General features: G+C 40.9%; 1 protein-coding gene across 1 annotated transcript; it reads left to right on the top strand.

The window, feature by feature from the left end:
• The first annotated feature begins 199 nt into the window (after positions 1-199).
• On the top strand, positions 200-14,053 carry LOC110067210 (uncharacterized). The gene is made up of 12 exons (XM_089275311.1): positions 200-467; positions 1,083-1,142; positions 1,904-2,113; positions 2,686-2,797; positions 3,230-3,411; positions 4,521-5,411; positions 6,435-6,698; positions 9,360-9,779; positions 10,479-10,748; positions 11,025-11,471; positions 11,956-12,021; positions 12,718-14,053. The coding sequence occupies exons 1-12, from the start codon at positions 365-367 to the stop codon at positions 12,831-12,833; spliced, it is 3,141 nt and encodes a 1,046-aa protein (XP_089131437.1). The 5' UTR covers positions 200-364; the 3' UTR covers positions 12,834-14,053.
• The last annotated feature ends 361 nt before the right edge of the window (positions 14,054-14,414 follow it).

Genomic DNA, 14,414 nt, shown 5'->3' with positions numbered 1-14,414 from the left:
CCGCTTCGCAAAGGCCCGACACGCGAAATAACTCTGGCGTACACTTAAAGTGACTAACTGTAAGCACTGACACCCAAGTACTTTCCTTTCATTCAGCCGAAAGGATTGCATGATGGTCAAAAAGAAGTCCGTTGTGTACGCTGTCCACAAGTTCTTTTTAAATGTTTTTTTTTTTAACAACGATTAAACAATACAGTGCGCAATTCGCTGTGTCAAAAATATTTCAAGAGTTACGTGACCTGCTGTGAAAAGATTCGTCGCTTGTTGCTCACGGCAGGTGGCCTTCCTGTTCAATTAATGGAAAAGATCACAAAAAGTGCTGGAGTTTCTCATAAAGCTATTGTTTCTTACTCTGCCTCTTACAATGAAGTATTTAGCTATTGTTCTCTACTGGAAATTATACGCTTTGGGTATGGTGTCATTTGCAACGAGTGGTAAGAAAAACACCAAAGAGAAATATTTAGGAGGTAGGTGCATGTTTTCCCACAGTGTGATTTGTCGAGACGTTCTTTGTTTAGTAGAGGTATGAACGCTTGCCAACACAAGTATTCGTTATATTTTGGACGCCAATTTTTGGATATAATGATTTCTTACTTTAAGACCCAAATCATTTATTGTAGGTCAACTTGGCAAGACTTGTCTTTCACAGGTGCCATTCACCTCCCACTTAAGTTTTTGAAAAGAAACTGAAAAAAAGAAAAACATGAACGCTTGACCCCGTCTCCTTGAGTTTTACCAGAGACAAGTCTGGCATATCCTTTACCTCCCGAATGCGCTGGTTCTCTGTGATATTCTTACTGCTCGCTTGTCGGTAAAGTCACAGGACAGCTGTCATTAAAGAGGAGTAACACGACATTCACAAGCTTCTTGCTGGTAATAAATCGGAAAAAAACGTTGGCTTACAATAGTTCTTACATTCCCCTATTCTATTTTGATTAGCTCGATGATGCTTTCTTTTACTTAGATAACATGTAATAAATACAATTTGAATATTGAAACCCATGTGTGAAGTCAATATTTAAGTAACTTAAACAGGTTGTTGGAGTGTACATGATCTCTTCTTTTTTTATTTATTTTACAAGGGGAACGAAGATTGATAAGGCCGCGGCGAACATTTGGCAGTAAGGAAGCACCTTGCAATAGTGAGTATAGTTTTAATGTTAATCACCTCTGAGCTTTTAAATTGGACCTCAGTCCCGACAACGTGTGGCACTAACAACATGCACATGTCATCTTCCGATTTCTGACCCGGAAAGAGCTTAGTATAGTAGTGGTACTGAAAGAAAGTCAGTTCTTGAGAATGGGAACTTATCAGCACGCGTATCTATATAATCGTTTGAATTCTGAATTGTTGCGTGACGAATGGACTACATAACTAGTCCAGAATGGGAATGCTAACCAGTTATACTAAAAAAGTCTTGCTTCTTCAGTACACTGTACAGTCAATTTTCTCTAAGACTGACACCATCGGCCCCAACTGTCCTTCTTAGCGTGGTGTCCAGCTTATAGAGTTTAGTTATTATCATAGTTACCATAGAATGACTGAAAAACGATAGCGGACGGCACCAATCCCGGACAACTACTGACTGGGCAGTTCGCCAGGTACTTTTCGCACTATAAAACAGACTGATTCTTTCTGTGGTTAGCAGTGTATTAAACATGAACATACCTTTTTTCCCCTCGCCCTAAAACTACTACTGTCTATCATAAACTCCCGCGAAAGGAAATTAAAAAAATCACATTGCTGGTGCCGAGAAAGTTGACCTTTTCATGGCACTTAAAAATCCTGCACAATTGCTAACTTCTTCCTCACTGCGTTCTATTCAGTAGTCCGTATAAAACATACTAAATTCCATCATGTTGAGTCATTCTAGACTATTTCATATTTTTCTGCATATTTCAGTGGTCCATGGCGTGTACCTGGAGAAGTGGGACAGAATAGATTACAAACGAGTCAAGTTTCTTCTGATGGACCCTCGATATCCAAATCTGCCAAGTTATACAACGTGTGTTCCAACATTTGAGCAGCCTTCAAAATGGGGAGATTTCTTTGGTACTCGTTTGAGGACGTATTTTGTTCCATTCCAGACAGGAAACCACCATTTCTTCCTTTGTAAGCATCTTTTCCACCTATTAAATTTTGAATAAAGAAATAAATACTGAGGGCCTGACTGTGTTACAAGAAAATACAGTAACTATGCTAAGCTATGGTTTTTCCTTGATTGTTTCACGAAATCTGAATTTGCAGTAAATGTGAGATTTTTATCACCGAAAATTCCGTTTAAGCATCCCCTAGATTTTAAAGAAGAACTGTTAATAAAAGTGGGCTGTGGGTAGAAAAGTCCCAAACGCGGGTCTCCCAGGAAGTTAAGGTCAGAGGGTGGTACGGTCAATCTAAATTTTCATATGGTGTGTGTGTGTGTGTGTGTGTGTGTGTGTGTGTGTTTGGGGGGGGGGGGGTGGTAGTGGGGGGTGCGGTGGACGCATCTCCCGCAGCTCTTGGATACGGCTATCATCAATGTTCCTCCGCTGCCTTGATCTTGTGTCAATTTACGCAGGTCAGGCAGACTCAATTCATATTTTTCTCGTGCGCGAGTCAGTTGTCCTTTATTTCTTGAATTGCTTCTGGCTAACAGTCTTGAGCATAGATTGACCATGACAGCTCAAACACCATTCCTTTCTTAGCATCAGACGCGGGAAGCGAATTGTTTATCAGCACAAATGAGAAACCAGACACAAAGACGATGATCAGTGAAGTAGATGGAGGATTTGCCACTTACCCGTATGAGTATGATAGGTAAGAACAGAGGAGCTTGGATGACTGCTTCCTTTAATGACTGACTGACGGATAGACTGATTGACCGATCGACTGACTGACTGACTGTCTGACCGACTGACGGACTGATTAACTGATTGATCCATTGACTGATTGGTTAACTGATTTTCTGTCTGTCTTTCTGTCTGTCTATCTGTCTGACTGACTGCCTGACTGACTGACTGACTGACTGACTGATGGACTGATTGACTGATTGACCGATTGACCGACTGGCCCATTGACCGATTGATTGACTGAGAGATTAATCGACTGCCTGACGCTCTGTCTGTCTGACAGACTGACTGACTGACTGATTGTTTTTTTTGATTGACTGACTGACTGACTGACTGATTGATTGATTGATTGATTGATTGATTAAATGCCTTGTCACGATCGACCTATCTTCATCCGCAGGTTCACAAACCAAAAATCTCTCCCTATTTATTTAAAGAAAGGTAAGTATTACTACATGGAGGCTATCATGAAAGACGATCATCAGAATGATCACCTGGAAGCTGCAGTACAGATACCAGACGGGACATTTTACAAAGTGATACCCTCCAAGTTCCTATGGACGACATTACGGACTCCGCCTGGTATGTTTAGTAATTAAGAATGCCAAAATGCAAAGCCATAGAAAAACGTTATCGAAAACAGTACAGATTTAAGGTGATTCCTCAGAAATAAAAGTTGCCAAAAATTTTTTTTGAGACTTTTCCTAGATATTCCATACCAAGCACTATTTCGAAAAGTACAATAAAAAGGATGGGTCACCATGCTCGCTTAAGAGATACGATGGGCCAATCTTACCTCATTTATGCCTGACCAGGCAGGTTATTTCATCAGTTCACGTAACATTTTGCGGTAGCTGTCAGCAAAGGTTATTAAAGCAATACTTGAAAAACATCTCGCTGGGTAGAAAGTCTCGGGTACTTGGAATAATGTAATATGTGAGTACAACTCACGTCTTAAAGTGGTATACCCGACAATTCTAAACTACATTGACACGATCAAAACATTCTTCGAATCGTTGTTTTCGAGGTCATGACTCACATTCTCGAGTAACTGTTTTGTGCACCCTTTTAGCTATATCTTTTTTCCTTCCGAACAATTTCTTTCTTAATTCTTTGACTTAAAGCAGATAGTTTGTACTCCAAAATTAGGCCATAATGAATACAGGTCACCATGCTCGTTTAGGAGAAAACGAGTATCTATTTCGCTGTCGCACTTAACTTGAGGGACATCTCTTGCGTTGTGTACGCCATTCGCTCATGTGCGCAAGCTAATGACGCGAAAATCGTGCGCAGCAGGGATGCGCAATGTAACACTGAGGAATCACCTCAATCCAGGCCATAGTTCAATTATACATTATCCTTAAAATGATAAGAATGATACCAGATAAAATTCGTGAGATTTCACGTCAATTTTGTTGGGAAGAAAACGGATCCAATTAGTAGTTTCGTCTTTTCCGTCGCCTATACTTGTTTTTTTTTTTTAAACATTAAGTAAATTCGAAGGTTTTGTTGATTCACGTAGTGAACTGTAATTAGTTTATACACAAAACTTTAACTGCGGTATTCCCTCGTTCATCATTGCATTTTTAATAATTATGACAGTGGGCGTATATGCTTAACAAATAGCCTCAAAACGACAACGAAATATTTTTGAAAATGTCATGGTTGTATTTTCCTTCTTAAATTCCCAGCACAAAATGCCACTTATCAAGCCATTTTACTGAGAGTAGCAGCACGTGCCGGAGCAAAAGCTGGTTCATCATTTGGAGCAAGGTGGGCGATGAGCAGTGGAGCAAAAGCAGGAGCAAAGGCTGGTGCCTTGGCAGGAATGGAGGCTGGAGCATCGGCAGGAACAACGGCCGGCACTAAAGCTGCTATTGAAATGACAACGAAAACCCTTCAGGAGGCTTTAAACGATTTTCATGGAGATAATTTGCACAAATTTAAGATTTTTGTTAAGAACGGAAGTGTGGTCGGCGTAACAGGTCCTGGAATTGATGGATCCGGCGGAGCTGCTGGTGGAGGTGTAGTTGGAGGCGGAGGCGGTGGTGGAGGTGGCGGTGGCGGTGGAGGTGGCGGTGGCGGTGGAGGGGCTGGCACTCCTGGGACAGCCGGTACTGCTGGAACTGCTGGAACCGCAGGAACAGCAGGGACCAGTGGGGTAGGAGCTACAACCGGAGGCGGAGGCGAAGGCGGTGTCATTGGAACTGGTGCTGGAAGTACTGCCGGAGGTGGTGGATCTGTAGCTGGAGGATCGGAAGGTGGGACGGCTGCGGCTGGAGGTGTAGCAGGAGGTGCAGGCGCTGGCGGCAGTGTTGGAGCGGCTGCTGGAGGGGCTGCAGGCGGTGCTTCCGTTTCCGAATCTGGAGTCACAAGCAGTTCTCAAGTTACTTCATCTACCAGCACAGTAAGCGGTGGTGTTGCTGGAGGTGGGAGTACTGGATTTAGTGGCGCAGCCGGAAATGGTATTTCTGAAGCCGCCGCGTATGCGATTAGAGAACTGACTTATATTCCAAAACCAGGCGAAGATCCCCAAGCTATTGCCAGGTCACTGGTCTGGAGGGTGGGTGGTGCGACAAAAAGTAAGTCGACTTAAAGTATCCGGGAAGGAGGTTATATTTACTTCTCGCAAAAACTGAACTTATATCTACGAATTTGCTAACGCATTAGAGTTTATGTTTGCTGACTTAAGACAGTTTGGTGGGGATTCTTCTCACTCTAATTAGCATTTCGTTCTCACATAAAATGCAAAACAATCAAATCGAGTATTTTTAAAACATCAACGGAGTGACAGTATATTTTTTACACAGCAACTCCATGATGACAACTAAGGTATGCAGTCTATATAGCGATTTAATTTTGTTCCCATAGTTTACGTTATGCAAGTGACATATCTTAAATTGGAACTGCGGAGAAAGATGTGAAGAATTCCGCTCAAGACCTGACTGCATTATTTTCTTAGGCTTTATTTTCAAAACTGCTTAGGTTGTGTATATAACTGCGATGGTAATTCACGTTTTTACATCTTACTCTGTAGTTCAAAAATATGATCTTTCATGTATTCACTTGTATTCTTCTCCGTCTACGGTATATTACGAACTCACAACGCGACCAGGTCCCAGTTCGATTGATAGCTCCGTTGGAAGAGCGCTGCACCGGTATCGCACAGGTCATGAGCTCGAATACCGTACATGCCTAAATGTTTTTCTGGGTTTATTTTCATAGCTGCTTCAGCTGTGCACATAACTGCGATGATCATTAATATACTTCATGCTTACATTGACATCATTTACATGTATGAACCATATTTGCACGTATCGTATATGCATTCGTATATACACGCATCCATACTCAATTCTCGGTATACTGGAACTAGCTTGTAATAATATAATGGAGGCTCAGATGGGGGAATATCGCTAAAATGAGATGAATGTGATTTGCATTTGATAAGACTTCCCATATTAGCCCCAGTTGCAAGCTCATTTCAGTCCAATACAGAGAATACGAATGTAGCCTTTTCTTTTTTTCTGGCATTCACGTTTATACACGTAAATCCCTTTTTGAGTTATTTTCCTAGTTTAACAGAAACATTTACTTGACTCTAGTTGTAGCAAATGCAATGTACACGTTTCATGCTTATGACGACCCATACGCACAGGAAAACTTCACGCTTAACCACTGCTGGCGGTCCGTGGACGGTCGGTTCTTCTTGAAGCAGTTCTGTCACGTGTTCATTGCGCGTGTGCCCTCCCTCTACGGAAAACCCGTCGACAGCATCTCTTTTGAGTCTGCGTGTTTGCCTGGTTATTTTCTGAGGCAGAAGAACTACCACTTTTTTCTGCGAAAGAGGGATGGAACGAGGCTTTTTGGTAATATATTATTTTAAAAACCTTTACCTTATTTACATACATAACAGTTCAATAGGCCATTTTCGTATTCTCGGTATTAGCCTGGAACTAGCTTGCAAGGAGGCTCTTGCTGGGGAGTGCCATTAAAAAGAGATAAATTCCATCTGCATTTGAAAAGATTCCTCGCATTAGCCTCATTTGCAAGCTAGTTCCAGTCCAGTACCGAGAATACGAAAATGGTCTATTGTTAAGATCATGATGATACCCTTCCTAACCGGGGAAGGTAATCTATATCGTTTGAACAGTCGCAAGTATTTACAAGACGCGCGTCGTGTTCTCTTGACCCTGGTCAGACCAACCTACCTTTAATCTCGCATGAAAGAGGAGGAAGGAGATTCGAAATGTTAATGTTGCGACTATGAAACTTGGCCGGTAAATGTACCTTAAGGTCACTACAAGAGAGAGGTCAATTTTCATTGCCAAAATATAATTCAAAACTGACGAAACACGCCGGTCAGTATACTGTTGACGTGGCAACCTCAGGTGTCGAAAATTTTCACAGGGGTGTCGACAGCGAATAATCTAATTGTTTTAGTTTAGTTTCAAGAGCAGTCAATCAGCCAATCATGTTGCAGCATATGCATTCGCTTGCAAGAAGAACTCCACTAATGCCAAATAGTTTCCACATAAAAGTACTCATTTACTTACGTTTTCAAAAAGACTATTCGTATTTACAGTCCTTTCGGGTGAAATTCACACCCCCAGGATTATTCTTAGCCAGGAGTCATAATCGTGGACGGAGACCGTAAGCGCGCGCTATTTCTAGTATTGGGGCTGTCCCTATGATATGGGACAATTTTTCTAATTTTAGAACAAATTGCGCCATCCCGTGCGGCACATGCGCGTACATCCTGCAGGGATTATTGCTGATGTCGCGCGGGGGGACTGGCGTCCGAAATTCCCGCAATGTTTGATGCTTTTGGGCCACAACTCAATACGTTCATGTCTGTTGGAATTTTACTTCACTATTTTCGTCGTAAGCTGCTTCAGTTTGAGTGAAGTAAGACAATGTCGAAGTTAGTTATGTGCCGCTTTATGATATCACTGACCAAGTTGTGTTCCGCTGCTTCTTTTACAAGAGCTCCACATTACTCCACTCTAAGTTTCACATATGTTGAAGATTAACAGCTTTTCCAAAACACAGCAAAAAACTAATTGGATATGTTTGGATATAGCAGCGTTTCAGGGCTTCAAAGTTTCCCTCCTCTTGCTACACGCTTGCAAGGATTTCGCCAGAGTCTATCTCGATCGAACAGTAAAAAAATAATTGAAAAAAGTAATTGCAATTTGAGTTTCGCCTGAATTTTAAGCAACGCTTGATGTTTTATCAAGGCCCAATAAGTGACAATAAGGTTTATGTCTGTAGATCCTGCTCAGTTTTGTTTGTGTAAAAATCCAATAAATTGTCTGTTGTCGATGAATAAGAGCGCCCGCCGATGCGTGTTTTGTACAGTCAGTAAAACATGACAAACTGGACTTCCCCACTTTCGTGTGAAAACGTACATCGAACTCATATAATATCTCAGTTTTTTGATATGTTTAAGGTTGAAAAATGTTTGAGAACGTAATGAAAGCTTAGCTAAAAGTATGTGAATACAGCAGAAAAATAATCAGCAAAATTACGATGACGTTTTCTTTAATCAACTCGAATAAAGATTTCGATTTTGTTGGTTGAGTCATGGATAGTCTCTTTACTATCCATGGTTGAGTTATCAAAACTCCTTGTCTATTTTATTTCCGCAGTGTAAAATTTCACTTTGTTAAAGAAACACACAGGATGTTAGAAGCTTTTTGGCGTTGATGAAAATTGTTGCAGCATCTCGGTACAAAAGGTAACGAAAGAAATCTTTGTCAAGATTTGTTGACAATTGAAAACACCGACTCGGACTTGAAAGTGCACGCGCTGCACTATGCAAATGAGCTACTTGTACGCGTCAGACTTTCTTTAAAAAACTTTTGCAAACTCGCCAAACAAACAGAAACAATAAGAAAATATCAAAAACAGAGTTTGTTTATGATTAAGCATTGTCTGGGAAACTCACAAATTAACTCGATAACTAGAGTAAAGAGTTTCTTACATAAATTTTCTTTACAGAACAAACGCAAAAGCTTACGCCTACAACTAGCGCGAGCAGATATTATTCATTCACAGCGCGAAATTGTCATGTCATGTTTTCGACCCTAAAAAAACTCACCTTTTCCATTAGCTCAGAGCATAAAACTACATATAAGAGCCCTGGTTCCTATTCCCTGCCTTATTCCCTGCCATCGCTGTGAAAAATCTGCAAAAGAATCTCGAAACTCTCACCATTTGATCACGCAACGTGACAACATCCACGCGAGAGCCCCCGACAAGTGTGCGGATCCGTGCGGATATACGACGTTAGGATGGCGCAATTTGTTCTAAAAGTAGAAAATTCGTCGCATATCATAGGTGCGCGTGGATCCCAAGACTTACGGTCTCCGTCCACGATTATGGCTCCTGTATTAGCTTAATTCCAGCTTCTTTCCAGCGTCATTCTTGGAACATTCCGGTCTTAATGTATGTATCTGCTTAAAATTCTGGATAAAAGGAAACGTTCAGGACATTTATATCTTACAAAAATTGTTTCCTTTTTGCAGATAAAGACAGCTCATTCCACATTTATTCAGTTATGAGGTACAATCGTAATTTCCTTTTTAACTCCATGCACAAAGACTGGTATATCTGCGAATCCGAGCGAAGGAAATTACATGCAACTGAGTTAGCTCTCGACTTTTACAACGGCGAACCAGATGTTCTTGATCGATGTACATTTTTGGCACATCCCATCCCGCAAAACGACAATAAGCTAAAGAACTGTAAAAACGTCCTTGGACCAGTCCAGCATCCGGAAATCAATGGACAACCTCTACCCCACCCCCCTCATTTGGTCTCCAAAACACCGCCGCCGCCCCCTGCCCTGCCTTCGTGCATACCAGTGTGCCCAGCGACAGGTCCTGCTCCCCCAACTCCTGCTGGGGCATCAGTTGTCTCGGAGACGCCCACGGTCTCAAGTATACGTAAGTTTAGGTTTTTCTCAGTTTACCAAGTATAAAATAACCCGCCATCTGGCAAATAAATGTTACTATGTGACTCGTAAGATATTTTTCCATGTTTCATAACTAAAAAGTAGTCCTGCGATGGTACTTCAATAGTAATGCAAGCTTGCAACGGTCTTCGAGCAACGCGAGCGAAATTCGACCCAGGTCAGCATTCCTGGCTTGGCATTCCGCTCAAATTTGTAGTTGGGAGTGCCCTCGGTCTGCAGTTTGTAATACAAAAACTAGATGTAAAATTTTATAGTGACGTACTCAGAAATTTCTAATTAATAGTGTTATGCTGTTGTACGTTATTTTGTTGCACGACAGGTTACGTGACAGACCAATTCAAAAAATTGTCCTCTTTATCTTTTGTAACCCAGAAGAAACATTTGTCGACAGAATTTAACGAAGTTAAAATGAAATTTTAAGGTTACCAAATTAAAACCTGTTTTGCGTTCTATAGTCAAGGAGCATAAGTCACATGAAGTTACTCTTCATGGCTCTCACTTCTTAATGATTTGTTTACATTTTACGTCATCCACAAGTTTCACCATTCTTGAATTGACTTAAGAGTATTAACCGTCGTGCGTGGTCATGCTGTATTTTCCTTTTGGAATGGTCGCCAACCACTAAGACGAAAAAAAACCTGACATATTAGGGACCTTCCTCCTATTTCAGAGATGTGCGTGGCGATAAACTTTATCAACAACTTTGGGCCTCAATTTAAGCTCTACTCTTCTCTCAAACACGAGGGATATCTTGTCACTGGATCTGGCTTTAAACTCAAACTCATCATTGAACGGCCCGAGCTGCATAGTCATGTGATATTCTACGCCTTGGATCCAAATGAGAAAGGGAAAATCCTTCTGAATGGAGTGGAACGTATTTCAGAGCCTGCCATCTCTGGCTGCCCTGAGTTTGTGGATGTGGTAGTGACATCAGAAAAAGGTCGTATATTTGAATGCTGATAATATCTCAGAATTAGTTCTATTTGATGTCAAAGTGACACATTGTAATTAAAATAAAGGTAGAAAAATTCCACAAAATACATTTTGGTATAAAACGTGACATGAAAGTTCTGAGAAACTTTTCCTCGGTGACCAATTCAAAGTATAGAGAATAGTTTACTTTACTCGTTTAAAATAATTACTCGTGTCTCTGTCAGATTTGCTGATAATTTAGCGAGTTGGAATAATTTAAATTCATAGGACCCTTTCTTAACAGGACCTGCCACGAACACTTCGACAGTTACCGGTCATCACCCACCAGCCTCATCACCACCTGCCGCTCCACTGCCGCCTCCCAAACCACCTTTTCCTCTCCCTTCATATCCTCCCCCACCATCAGCACCCTCCGCTCCTCCTCCTTCTCCTCCTTCTCCAACTTCCCCTCCCCCTTCTCATTCTCCTCCTTCCCTTCCCAGTCCTCCACCACCTCATTCCCCTCCTCCTCCACTTCCTCCCTCTCCACCTCCACCTCCTGCACCTCCTTTGGCCCCTCCAGCCTCACCTCCAGTTATACCTCCTCCCGCCTCATCGCCACCAGTGGCATATCCTGCTCCACCACCTCAGGCCCCGCCTGCAATGCCACCATCAAATCCACCTCCTCCATCGCCTGGTCTAGCTCCTTATCCTTCTCCCTCCGTTCCCGGAACACCTTCCTCGCAAGATGGTAAGAAGATAGTCAGTAGATCAGACAAATCGATCCACAACATTTTCACTTGAATGTGCTCTACAACTGGTATGTGCAAAGAAAGGTTAACCCCGAAAGTTTTGCGTTTTATTTATCATCGAGTCAAACTAGTTTATGCATCCCTTAAAAGACTTGATATTTTTTATATATGCATCGAGGTAGACTGAAAGTCAGTAGCGCACGGGGCGGAACTGGAAAAAAGACTTTTTTCTGTAGACTGGTAATCGAAATAATTAAATTCTTATTTTAGTGGTTACCTGGCCATAGTACCATGTTTAGGATAGCTCAGAGTTTTTGGAAAAGGCAGCACTGCCCGTGGCAGCGATATTTGAAAAGCATGATACTACATCGTTAGTATCTCCCCTTTAATTACTGTAATCACTTACTTCATTACTGTGTTGCAGTTAAAATTTATCACAAATGACATGGTATTATTGTTTTGTTATGTTGATGTTGTTTGCAGATAATACAACAGTTCATTATCATTATCACTATCATCGCCCAAAGCCACCCGCTCCCGCTGTCCATGGTACGTATTCACTTGGAACTGAGGTGTAATCCCTCTCAACAATGACCTCTCAAAACCTTGTTACAAATTATGCATAGAAGAGATGTCTATCGTGAAAAATATTTTTTCAACTTATTTTGGCGAAACATAAAAAGTATATAATATCATGGATTTTCTGCTATTTCCAAGGTTGTAAGTTTCGCAATTTCAGTGTCAAGGCTTTGGGATTCTTTTTTTCAGTCTGGCCTTTTTCGTGTGAAAATTTCAAATCACCATTACATCATTTACACTCTTTCAAATAGGCTTACGAAGATCTTTACCCCTTTCCCCCTGAGCAATGTTTGACATTCAGCACTCTCCAAAGGGAAGTGGGACTCTCAAAACCCGCCAAACAGCTGTTTTTTCTTTCAATTAAGCTAAGGCCGAGGGAAAGGCTGAATGGCGTCTTGGCGTCTCGAAAAATTGGGATGGTGTCAGGGTAGGCGTAAAACAACTTTTTCCGCATTAATTTTCACCACGAGCACTGTATGAAGTGATTTTTCTAGTATGTGTAGACGGATTTCAAGGTAAATATATATTACTTTCACTTCATATGTGGTTGTCTGACTCAATATGCTGAAATTAATAATGTGGTAAATATGTGAGTGTAAGCCCAAAGAGAGTCGAAGCATTGATTTTAAACTTTTACTCACGCTACTGTTGTCGTTGTTGTTGTAGTTTGCCCAAGCCGCTGCACCGAGTCCGAAGTGTGTCTGCCTTCATGTCCGTCACGGTGTTGCAAACGAGGCTTGGACGAATACTATGACGATGGTGATGAGTGGTGGGCGCAATAAAAGAAGACAACTCCTTCATTTTTGTACTGTCCAACGAAATTGTAAGATGCTAAACAAAGAAATGCTCCAATGCCAAAGAGTATGCAGAAATGCTCTACACAAAAAAGGAAAAACAAACTGATTAAGCTGTGCCGTTCACGGATGCACCAACGTTACAAACAAGGAGCAATAATGTGTTTTCAGCAGCTAATAAAAAAAAAGAACGATTGTCATTTTACATCAACGTTTAACGAGTATCTGTGCAATGTATCTATGCAGTGGTAGAACAGATGGAGGTGGAATAGGATGGATAGACAGAAAATATTTTTGTGGCGAAGGCACTACAAATAAAGAGACCGAAGGAATTGAGTTGATCTAGTATATTACACTAGACGAGACTAAGCTTAACGTAATTAAACTAGTTTAGAATAGTCTATACGAGAGTAAGGCACATTAGACTAGGCTAGACTAGACTGCATTAAAATAAACTAGCTTAGATTAGACTAGACCAAACAAGAATGGAATGGAACTAAAAACAAGCACCAGAAAGGTCGGTTTGATGAAATTATTATCAATGGCTCCTTCTTTAAGTTATGGGGATGGGTGATATCCAGATCGATATAGGCTGAATAGATATGGATTAACTATACCTGAAACTCAAACAGTTCCCTTCAATATGTACAAACCATTTGGTAATCTTTGTTTTTAATTAAAACAGTTTTGTGTAATAAACTACATGGCAAAAAATAGTTTTTAAAACTATTCAGTGGAAGATTTTACAACTACCTTAAAATTATGAATCAAGTTCAAGGGCAGTGGTGAGTATTTAGGCGAATAAGTGCAGTGCGTCAGAAACGCTTTATTTTCATATCATTTAATTTACTTGTTTTTTCTATTCATTATCCATTCATTTGTCCCTTGTCCTCAGTGGCATCTTAGATACACTGTACTTAGATATTCATCAGTTAAAGCATAACGGATTTTCACGTTACAAATGATGTCGGGTAGCTGACTAGATAGATATTGTTGAAGAATAAACTAGAATAACGTAACCACAACATAAATAAAACTCAAGCATGCATGTTACGAGAAAAATACCTCTGACTCGACTAGACCTATGCGGCAATAAAACCGCACCCTGTGATCAATAGTCGCGACCGGCACATATAAAAACGAAAGAAAACATTACAAAAGCCCGACGAGAAACCCCTCCCTAAAACGCCTCAGAAAAAAAACAAAAACGCCAACCTTAAGTGTGCTAAAAACACACTTAGTATCTAGACTCATGAGAAGACGAAAAAACTTGAGACGGTGCATTTAATAACGGCCATCGATAAAACCAGGAACATGGAACATCCCGGAACATTCCGGAACATCCCGGAATATCGAATAATTATAATAATTATGAGAAAAATATGTAAAATAAATTTTCAAAAATAAAATAAACAAAAACAAAATTGGTATCAGCTCGAAATATGAAAAGATATTTTTGGGGGTAAGGGAGTCGGTAGGGGAGGGGTAGGGAGCGTTGGGTATTCATTCAACTGACCACAATGAGTGCAGGGTCCTCTTCTTTCCTAAAAATTGCGTCACATGGCTTTA

This window comes from Orbicella faveolata, unplaced genomic scaffold, assembly GCF_042242905.1.
Source record: "Orbicella faveolata isolate gen_17 unplaced genomic scaffold, um_ofav_v1 contig_36, whole genome shotgun sequence".
Taxonomy (NCBI): Eukaryota; Metazoa; Cnidaria; class Anthozoa; order Scleractinia; family Merulinidae; genus Orbicella; species Orbicella faveolata.
This window is presented reverse-complemented; position numbering and strand designations above follow the sequence as displayed.

Excerpts from the sequence above, each read along its gene's own strand:
- LOC110067210 (XM_089275311.1), top strand. The coding sequence starts at position 365 with ATGAAGTATTTAGCTATTGTTCTCTACTGGAAATTATACGCTTTGGGT. Across the intron at positions 9,780-10,478 it reads GCCCACGGTCTCAAGTATAC|AGATGTGCGTGGCGATAAAC; the intron begins GTAAGTTTAGGT and ends CTCCTATTTCAG. Across the intron at positions 10,749-11,024 it reads GGTAGTGACATCAGAAAAAG|GACCTGCCACGAACACTTCG; the intron begins GTCGTATATTTG and ends CTTTCTTAACAG.